At 40.8% G+C, this 10,917-nt stretch overlaps 1 protein-coding gene across 3 annotated transcripts in view; it reads left to right on the top strand.

The window, feature by feature from the left end:
- Positions 1-3,132: 3,132 nt before the first annotated feature.
- Positions 3,133-10,917, top strand: part of SS18 (SS18 subunit of BAF chromatin remodeling complex) — a 98,948-nt gene continuing 91,163 nt past the window's right edge. For 2 of the 3 annotated variants that reach the window (XM_074276933.1, XM_074276923.1), the window contains exon 1: positions 3,240-3,583. In XM_074276933.1, coding sequence (XP_074133034.1) covers positions 3,515-3,583 — 69 coding nt within the window. In that variant the 5' untranslated portion in view covers positions 3,240-3,514. Of the gene's footprint in view, positions 3,584-10,917 lie in introns of all 3 variants that reach the window. The other variant, XM_074276914.1, reaches the window with a different exon arrangement.

Genomic DNA, 10,917 nt, shown 5'->3' with positions numbered 1-10,917 from the left:
TACATACACACACATACACACACACACACACATATATATATGAAATTTTTTTTTCTATTGAGAATTACCTAATACCTAAAATATCAGTTTACAAAGCTCTTCCTTTACAACAATCTTTATGGTAAGTAGTGCCAGAACATATATGCAAATGTATTTCTTTGGGGGGATAAAATATTCTAAAGTGTGAACACTGTCTAACTATGATAGGCCTATGACCTCAGCAATATTCTTTTGCCAAATCAGATCATAACTGATGGGTTCCTTATTATTTGAAATTCTTCCCTTGCATGGATTATCCAAAGTGTATATTTGAAGCCTTCTTCTAAGTAAGTTCCCTCCCCCTAAAAATTTTTTTATGAGCTATGAAACAAATATTTTTGTCTAGAAAATTCAACTTCAATTTTCAATGTATTTGTGATCTTGTCAACATGTCATCCATACTTCCCTACCCTGTATAATTCTCCTACATGTCTATCTATAAATCTGTAGAGTATCCACTTAATGTCCTGGGCCTTTCTTCTTGATTAGATATGTGAAGTGAACAGAACCGGGAGAAAATCATATCTCCTGACTCCTTTTTAGTATTTTGTAGTTTTTTATTTTTCCAAATATATGAACAAATAATTTTCCAGATTCATCACTGCAAAACCTTGTGTTTCAATTTTTTTCCACCAGGAGTATTATACAACTGAAAGGACTAAAAAGCCTGGAATATGTCTGAGGTGAATGTGAAATACCTAATTAGTAGTTCTATAGTTATCTTTACTTTCCAGGAGAGTTTATTGGCAATTATGAGTTTTTATAGTATGGATAAATGTGCTTATTGGATCTAGCATTTAGCATAATGCCTGGAACATTGTAGGTGCTTAATGTTTGTTGATTCAACTATTGGTTTATGCATTTAAAAAAAATTTTTTGGTTGAGGAAATGACTGAATTTTAACTGATACCTACTTTGTTCACGGAGGACATTGTTAATCTCTTTTAGAAGAGATCTTGGGCTGTAGTTGATTTTTCTAATTCTTATGCTGGCATCCCAGTCGATCTGTATACATGGATCAGATTTGATTTGGCATGTATGTCCTACAAATCCTATCTCTTTGGCTCATTTTTCTCATGCCCAGAGTTATCTCCAATAATTGCTTAGGTCTGGATATGTAAAAGGATCTCCAGCTTTCATGAAAGATCTCAAGATAATCATGTTGTCTTGGCCATATTAGAAAGAAGGAAGCAGTAATTGCAAAGAACCAAGAACAGGTAATGCCAAATGAACCTCATTTTCTTTTTTGACAAGATTATTAAACTGATAGATGAGGGTAGTACTATAGGTATAAGTTTACCTTGTTTTTAACCAAGCTTTAGGGTATCTCATACTATTCTTGTAGAGAAGATGAAAAAAAAAATGTGAGCTAAATAACACCATTAGATGAATTTAAAATTGGTTGTATGTCTGGACTAAAAAGGTGTCATTGTGGGGGAGATCTTCCATTGTGTACCCCCCAGGAATCTGTTTAAAACTGTACTTCATATTTGGCATGCTAATTAGATTTACAGATGAAACAAAACTGATAGGGACAAGCACACTGGATGACAGAATCCCATTCATGATCAGGGTCTACTACATATTGTTGCTGTAAACTTTAGGACAAGTACTGTTTTACTTTTGTCTTGCTAGCCTCAATTCCTAGCACAGTGCACACAGCACTTGGTAATTGATTTTTTGATGGCTAGAGAGCCAATCCCAAAGCTGCTGCTACCCAAGATCTTCTCTTTTTAGCAACTCTTAAGGAACTTAGCATTGTTCAGAAAACGGCTACAGAGGTATCTCTGAGATTTCTCAGAAACATTTTCTTTGCCAGATTTTTAATTGGAGTCTAAGAGATTTCCCCCTTTGTGATGTTCTTTACCAGCAACTCTTATCCAAGTTCAATGGAGAAAACTGGGTACCTGGGACTTTTATTTACTAGTCCTAAACTCTTGGGTAGTCACTTGAGCCTCAGTTTCTACATCTTTTAAATGTACTAATTTTGTAACAAGTTGTTCTAAAATCCTTCATAAAACTTAGTCTTTAGAAATGCAAATTTAAAGTATTCTGGATTAACAATCAACAGGGTAACTAACATTGATGTCGGTCAGCTCCCATTTATTAAAGACTGATCGGGATTCCAAAAAAGCAAATACCAGACTCTGTAAGGAACTTATGTTCTAATGGGAGAGCGTATTTAGACAAGGTTTTGCTGGCTTTGCCTACACCTGAAGGAACAATTTGAATTGCTTAAAATGACATTATTTATACTTATAAAGCGTCAATATTATAATCTCGGTGCACTTGCTTGTATAGTAGGTTAAGATTTTTCCAAAGAGAACGGTTTAGTCAACTTTGTCCTGCCATTTCTTCCTAAGTTTGCGCAACTCACTTTGCTCCTGCAGTTTTGTGATTTGGAGGGAAGCGGCGTCGCATGATCTGACATTAAACACTAAGTCTAAGCTAGGAGGGTTCCAAGTTTCCTCTCCAAGAAGAATCTCTCTCAAGGAGTCCTCCACGGAGCTTCCGCGCAGCTCTGGGAGAAACATCTACTGCGTTTCGGGGCCACTGTCCTCTTGCCTTACTTCGAGGGTAGGCTCCCTGAGACTGTACTCTCGCCACCCCCCCCCCCCCCCGCCCCGCCGGTCCGGCTTTAAGTGAGTGACTGCACAATATGCGCAACCCACCAAGACCCGCGGTGCGGACGCATTTTCTGCGCTTAGCTGTTTACTTTCGGACAACAAATGCTCTTCCAGCTCCTTTCTCCTCTCCCCCACCCCCACTTTTCCCTTCGCTCGGTTCAGCAGACGCTTTCGGAGTTTGTAGAAACTCCCGTCGTGCGTCCGCCACCCCCCAGTGCTTTTCCCGCCCTGCTGAGCAGGGCAGAGAAACTAGGACACAACTTCTAACCCCAAAAGGAGGTGGGTGGGTTTGAATGTGGAGAAGAATAATCAATTGTCATCCACGCAGGAGAGGAAAGCGGCTAGAGGGATGCTCCAGCCGAAGCGAGAAGGGGGATGCGCTGGGTTGGAAGGGGCGGGTCGGCTTCAGCCTCTTGCATTTCCTGTGACAGGGGCAGCTTCGACCTCCCCCCGGCTCTAAATAGGCGCCCGACCATTTCCTGAATCGCTGGAGCGTGGGGAGGGCAATAGCAGGACTGTACCATTATGACTGGGTGTGTGTGTGAGGAAACGCGGGGGAAGGAGGACCATTTAGGGTAGTCCCGATGACGACAAGATTACGAAGCACTGCCTTATCCCCACCTAGGGTTGTTCTGGGAGTGGGAGTGGGCGAGTTCGTGTAGAAAGGGTGAGGGAAGGCCCCTGGCTGGCCGCAATTTGCTGCGGCGCTCCCGCCCCAACGCGATATCTCCCCCCTCGTTGTCTCCCGGTGGTTCCACCCGAGAGGCAGGCTTCTCTCCCCCAGTTTTCTGTTCACCCCCGGAGCGCCCGGGACTTGCTGGATTCGGTGACGGCTGCGAGAGGCCGATATGTCGGTGGCATTCGCAGCTCCAAGGCAGCGGGGCAAGGGAGAAATCACTCCCGCGGCTATTCAGAAGGTAGAGCTGCACTGCGGGGACTCGGGCTGGAGGGAGGAAAGGGGAAAGGCACTCTTCTCCCCCGGGTGGGGGCGGGCCTGACTGGGAAGCGGCCGTGTTTGTGTGCGCGCGCGCGGGGCGGGGGGTGGGGGGGGAAGCAGAGCCGCGGGCTGTGGCCTAGTGAGTGCTGAAAGGGGAGGAGGCAACACTCTTCCTCCGGCGGACTTTATTCCGCGCTCTCAATTACTTTACTAATGCGCACAAAAACCCCGTAAAGAACTGCTTGATTCCTCTGGGGATGGGGCGGCGGCTGGTTTGTGAGGGAGCCGCGGGGAAGGGGGGAGGCGGCGGGCACGCGATTCCCGGGCTACCGAAGGACACCTCGAGGCGGAGGGGTGGGCTGCGTGTGGGGGAGATGCGGGAGAGTCTCTCGGGAGTTCGTGGCCCTCGCGCCCCCCCCACATGTCGCTTCTGGAGTTACTTTTGTGACGCCCCGCCCCCTCCCCGTCGCGCAGGCTCTGTGCGGCGCGGGCGCGCGGATGGGGGTGGGGAGCGGATGAGCGACTCCCGCTTCTCCTCTGCTCTCCGCTCCGGGGTCCTGGAGCCCCTCGGGAGGGGTGAGGAGTGGAGGCATCTGGGGGAGCTGCGAGCGGGACGGACCTGTATCCCGGGCGGGGAGCGGGGTGGAGGGGAGAGAAAGCCCCTGGGGTGCTGGAGCTGTCCCTCTCTTCTTACCACCCTTTCCTCCTCTCCCATCTCGGCTTGTGGGGGGGGGGGGATGTTGGAAACCGTAGGGTCCGGACCCTCATGTTGTCTTTGCTCCCTTATTGGCCTTGAAGAGAGAGCAGCAGCAGCAGCAGCATCTGCACTCTGGGCACCGTAGTTTTGGAACTTCGAAAAACTTAAAATTCCTAAGTGATTTTTGTTGTTTGTCAAACCTTTCACGATTTTTTTTCTTCTCTTTTTACTTTTTACTTTTAAGTTGAAAAGGTAACACTAGACGTCCCCAAGTCACACTGCCACGGCAGACTTGATTTCTCTTTTCTTTTTTCTTTTCTTTTTTTAAATTAGTTTTATAATTATAAATTTTTTTGACAGTACATATGCATGAGTAATTTTTTTTTTTTTTAATAACATTATCCCTTGTATTCATTTTTCCAAATTTTCCCCTCCTTCCCTCCCTTAGATGACAGGCAATCCCATACATTTTACATGTGTTACAGTATAATCTAGATATAATATATGTGTATAAAACCAATTTTCTTGTTGCACGTTAAGAATTGGATTCCGAAGGTATAAGTAACCTGGGTAGAAAGACAGTAGTGCAAACAGTTTACACTCATTTCTCAGTGTTGCTTCTCTGGGTGTAGCTACCTCTGTCCATCATTGATCAGCTGGAAGTGAGTTGGCTCTTCTTTATGTTGAAGATTTCCACTTCCATCAGAATACATCCTCATACAGTACTGTTGTTGAAGTGTATAGAGATCTTCTGGTTCTGCTCATTTCACTCAACATCAGTTGATGTAAGTCTCTCCAAGCCTCTCTATATTCCTCCTATTGGTCATTTCTTACAGAACAATAATATTCCATAACATTCATATACCATAATTTACCCAACCATTCTCTAATTGATGGACATCCATTCATTTTCCAGTTTCTAGCCACTATGAAAAGGGCTGCCACAAACATTTTGGCACATGCAGGTCCCTTTCTCTTCGTTAGTATTTCCTTGGGATATAAGCCCAATAATAGCACTGCTGGGTCAAAGGGTATGCACGTTTTGATAACTTTTTGGGCATAGTTCCAGATTGCTCTCCAGAATGGTTGGATTCTTTCACAACTCTACCAATAATGTATCAGTGTCCCAGTTTTCCCCCACATCCCCTCCAACATTCATCATTATCTTTTCCTGTCATCTTAGCCAATCTGACAGGTGTGTAGTGGTATCTCAGAGTTGTCTTAATTTGCATTTCTCTGATCAGTAGTGATTTTTTAACAGATTTGTAACATATGAGTAGAAATAGTTTCAATTTCATCATCTGAAAATTGTTCATATCCTTTGACCATTTATCAATTGGAGAATGGCTTGATTTCTTAAAAATTAAGAGTCAGTTCTCTGTATATTTTGGAAATGAGACCTTTATCAGAAGCTTTAACTTTAAAAATATTTTCCCAATTTGTTACTTCCCTTCTAATCTTGTTTGCATTAGTATTGTTTGTACAGAAACTTTTTAGTTTGATGTAATCAAAATCTTCTATTTTATGATCAATAATGATCTCTAGTTCTCCTCTGGTCATAAATTCCTTTCTCCTCCACAAGGGCAGACTTGATTTCTTAATAAATATTGTAGACATACTGTTAACTGCCTTAAAAACACACACACACACGCACACACACATAAATTAATGTTCCGTTGTGGGTTTAAGGTTTGTCTTGGTGTTTATTTTTTTGAATTTCATGCCTTTGCTGTGCTTCGATCATGTATTATAGAACATATTTAGGGGAAATTTCCAGGTTTTTAGATTTAAGTATAACAAATATAAGCACTTGGAGTGGGTGAACTCTGCTGTGGATCCTGGCTTGGCCACTTTTTTATAGCTTTGTCAGGTCACTTCATTTTTTGGAGCTTCAGGATCCTCGTCTGTTTAAAAACAAAAGTGAACTACATTTTTAAAAACATGTTACGTTTTAAAATAGGTTTTAAATTTTTTTAGTCCTTCATATACATTATATCTTAATTCTACAAAAATCCTATTAGTGTAGGTCCTGTTATCTTTATTTTTACCAATAGGTGAATAGATTGAGGTTTAGAGAAGTTAAGAGAAGTTTAGAGTCACCAGGCAGTAAATGTTAGAGGTAGCATGAGCCCAGTTTTTTCTTAACCCTCCTCTAACTCCTTTTGATTATCTTACTTTTCCTCCTCCTGAATCTCCAGGTTACTAGGATTTGTAGTCATTATAGTGAGCATATTTATTAAGCATCTACTTACTATGAGCTGGACATGTTAAATATACATAGATACAAAGAAAGGTAAAAAGACAGTCTCTGCTCTTAAGGAACTCATAGTCTACTGAAGGAGACTACATGCAAACCAATGTAAAAACTATGCATAATAATTGGAAACAATCAACAAAAGGAAGGCACTAGAATTAAAGAGGAATCAGGAAAAACTTTCTATAAAAAGTGGAAATTTAGCTGAAAACTAGAATTTTAGACAGCTGATCTAATTCGACCATACACTTTCACCTCATTAAAACAAACAAACAAAACAAACAACAAAACTCTTTGATATACTTAGAACAAAATGCAATTTTACTACCTGGTTGATACCTGGTTTACTGCCTAGTTTCTAGTACAACCTTCTAATTTTTAAGATAAATAAATTTGAGACTCTGAAAAGTAAATCTCCTTAACCGTACTCTTTGTTCTGGTTCGGTTGCATCTGACTCTTTGTGAGCCTTGTGACTCTTTATGAGATTTCCTTGAGAAAAATATTGGAGTGGTTTGCCAGTTTTTTCCTCCATTTCATTTTATAGGTAAGGAAACTGAGGCAGACAAGATTAAGTGACTTGCTAGTAAATGAGGCCAGTTTTCCTGACTCTCTGAGCACTCAATCCACTGTGTTATCTGGCTGGTAGGAAAGGAAGTTCTGAGAGGAAGCTGAGACTGTAGGAAGTGAATAGCTTGCCCAAGTTCATTCAAGTTTTATATAATGTAAATGGGGTCAGAATATTGATAAAATCTAAAGAGAGGATAACCTGACCCTTGAAAAGAGATGGTAGACTCTATTTCTACTGACTACAGAAAGTAAGCAGATGGGCTTAAATCTTTTGTGAAATATTTATGATATAAATAATAAAGATAAGAAGTATGCTTAATTCTTAGAGCTAGGTTGAATTCAAGGCTTACCTCTGACAAAAAAATAGCTGAATAACTGAGAAAGTTCCTTAACCTCTCAGTTCCCTTAGGCATCCAAGAATATAAATAATAGTCCTATACCACGTTAGACTTCCCTTTCACACCTCAATAAATAAAGATAAAAACAAGGAAAATTGTTAAATTCTGGAGTGCATCACCAAGGTATTCTCAATCTTCATCATTTGGAGTCTTTAAAAAGAGCCTAGAGTTTTCCATTTTCCAGAGATCATATAGTTATGGCTCTTTTTAAAGGCAGGTAGTGTAATAAATTATTTCTTGAGGTTTTTAAAAATCTCAATACAAATGATTTAACCTGCATTGAGCAGCCTTCAATTAGCAAAGAGTTAACAGTCTAGTATAGCTAAATGTTAAACCTTTGCCACCATTTTAACCACCTTGTTAGATCATGATAAAGTCAACCCAGGATCCTGAACCCAAAACTGCAGGAATAATAGGGTCTTTCAGAACACCAGCCTACCTCCCATAGTCATTGAAGGGAATAATCCATTTGAAAAAGGGGTCTGCCTTCCATATTAGTAACGCCGCCAATCCCTGACCAACTACCATGGTTGGATAGGTTTGGGAATGGTAGTTTAATCCAATAAACATTAAGTGCTTACTATTTTCAGGGCACTGTTAAAGCACTGGGTATATAATTTTTTTTTTAAAGTCTCAAGTTTAAAATTTAATGGGAGGAGACAACATACAAAAGGAGATAGGAGAGTGGGGGTGCGGCAAAAGCCAGGGGATATCTGGTGTTGGGGCAACTTGTGTGGAATTGAAACTAGGCAGATAGAAGATGCAAAATGGAGTGAATCAAAAAGTCCCAATTTCTGTGCTTTGGAAAGGCAGGCAGGCAGGCAGGCAGGCAGGCAGGCAGGCAGGCAGGCAGGCAGGCAGGCAGGCAGGCAGGCAGGCAGGCATTGGGAGAAGTTTGATACTCTGCCCTCTAGCTCTCCAGTCAGAAGGGAGAGGAGACCGGGAGAGGTGATGTTGGTCAGGGCTTGAGTTACTTTGGTGATAATCGGGAAGCTTACCTTGGATAAAGATTCTTGTTCTGTGGTGTTGAGGCCAGGCAAGAGCAGCAGATGGAGTGGAGCTCAGCTCTCCCTGGACATGGGGAGTAATTTGCTAAAGAAATGGACTGTTTTTGACACTGCCATCACCACCAATGACTAGGTGCCACAAATAGAGGCAATGGAACAGCTAGGTGGTACAGTTGATAAAGCATGGAACCAGGAATCAGGAAGACCTGAAATCAGTTTGAACTTTAGATATTAATTGTGTAACCCTGGGCAAGCCATAACTCTCTGCCTACCTCAGTTTCCTTTTCTGTAAAAATTGGGATAATAATAGCAGCTACTTTCTGCTATCAAATGAAATAATGTTTGTAAAGTCCTTGGCAAACCTTAAAAGCATTATATAAATGACAACTCTTATTAATGATCTTGCTTCAAGCCTAGTTTCCCTGGACATCTTTCGGGGGAGCAACTACTTTGGCAGTTGGGCTAGCTGTCCTTGCCATCTACCCCTACAGCATTTTAAAGGAGGGATCAGAGGCAGCATGTGCCAAGCAGGTCGAATTACTTATGCCACTGACCACCTACTCTATCACTTCTCAGACTTTGAGGGAGAAAGCCTAGCATTCTGAATTTAAGATCCCTGGAATTAGCAGTGCTCCCAGACACCACCAGTCTTATCCCCCAGTTACTATTATTGTTCAGTTTGTTTCTTACTCTTCATGACCCCATTTGGGATTTTCTTGTAAAGATACTGAAGTGAAGTTTGCCATTTTCTTCTCCAGCTCATTTTACAGATGAGGAAATTGAGGCAAACCCAGGGTTAAGAAGAGACTTGCACAGATCACACAGCCAATTTTTGAGGCAAGATTTTAACTCATTAAAAAAGACTTACTGATTTCCAAGCCCAGTGCTTTCCATTGGGTGGGGGAATAATCCCTCAGGAGAAGGCTCTGACCTTCCTTGATATTATCAACATCAACCACTCATTACTGAATGCTTTTTGAACAGCTAAGCCCAAGAGTGCAAGGTTTTATCACAGGCCCAGGATCTATCATTTTGGGATTTGACCCCTATGGAGATGAGGTCGGCATTGCCTATATAGGTGCTGAAGCAAATACTTTAATAATCACAGCTACTGAGACCCAGAAAAGAAAGTTATCAATCCTTACTGTTGTTGGTTTCTGTTAAATGGTTCAAGTTTGGCACAAAATATCATTAGAACCATCGATAAAAAAGATGCTACACTCTTTAAGAATCACTGGGGTTTTCCATTGGACTTGGAAGTGGGACACATAAGAGGGTTGGTCTCCCATTTTTTATTTATATCCTTAGTGCTTTGTACAAAGTAGGCATTTACATGTTTATTCTTTCATTTCTTAAGACATGTACCCAACTTTTAGAATGTGATAAGTGATAAAGAAATTTTTAAGAGAATTTTTTAAAAGAAGATTGGTTAAGATGATCAGGAAAGGCAATCTGGAACAGGGAGTTTTTTAGTTGAATCTTGGTAAGTAGAGCAGGATTTCAGTTAAAGAATTTATTGGGATGTAACTAGTGGTTTGTGTGTTGTGGAAAGGTGGGAAGAGATTGTTCTAAAAGTTTACTATGGTTTTAGTGATTGAAAAAATATGAGCTAAGACTAGAAAGCCTTATAGAGGCTTATAGAGGACTTCAAATGCCAGACTAAGGAATTTGGACTTTACTTAATAAGCAGTATTTGTTGGAATATTGATCTGAATTGTCCACTAAAATTAATGACATGTAGATTTGAAGAGTCTGGAGGCAGGGAAACAGGCTTATGAGGGATGTGCTAATGATTCCATTTCAGATACATCCTGGAAATCCATCTGTGATTTAATAAGTAAATCTGAGTTAATGACTTGAAGGTTTTGAAGTTCATCAACTACTTTAGTGAATAATATCTCTTTTGAGCCTCCCAAGACCTCTGTGAGATAGGTTTTAAGTCTGGATGAAGACTTTTTTTTTTCTATGGTCATACAGCTAGTTGATGTCACAGATGTGGAGTTCGATACCAAATTTTCATCATTTTCATGTCTAGCATTCTATTTACATTGACAAGCTGCCTATTTAACAATAATGTTTCTTATTTTAAAATTTGATAAATACTTTTTGATATCACTGTTACTTCCCCCTGATTCTCCCAATATTCTATATCACTAGGAGTACTTAAATGATTTAATTAATCAACTTAATGATTAAGTTGAATATGACTTGCTATATTTATTAGTAAGTTACATTACTTTTAAAGTGTTGAAATCAGGAATGTTTTGTATGGTGTCAATTTGCCTGAGAGGAGGTAGTATTGATTTTTTTTGTTGTTGTTGAGGCAATTGGGATTAAGTGATTTGCCCACGGTCACATAGCTAGGAAATGTTAAGTGTCTGAGATCATAT

The sequence above is a fragment of the Sminthopsis crassicaudata genome, chromosome 1, assembly GCF_048593235.1.
Source record: "Sminthopsis crassicaudata isolate SCR6 chromosome 1, ASM4859323v1, whole genome shotgun sequence".
Taxonomy (NCBI): Eukaryota; Metazoa; Chordata; class Mammalia; order Dasyuromorphia; family Dasyuridae; genus Sminthopsis; species Sminthopsis crassicaudata.
The sequence above is the reverse complement of the archived record's forward strand: the minus strand, read 5'-3'. Positions and strand labels throughout refer to the sequence as shown.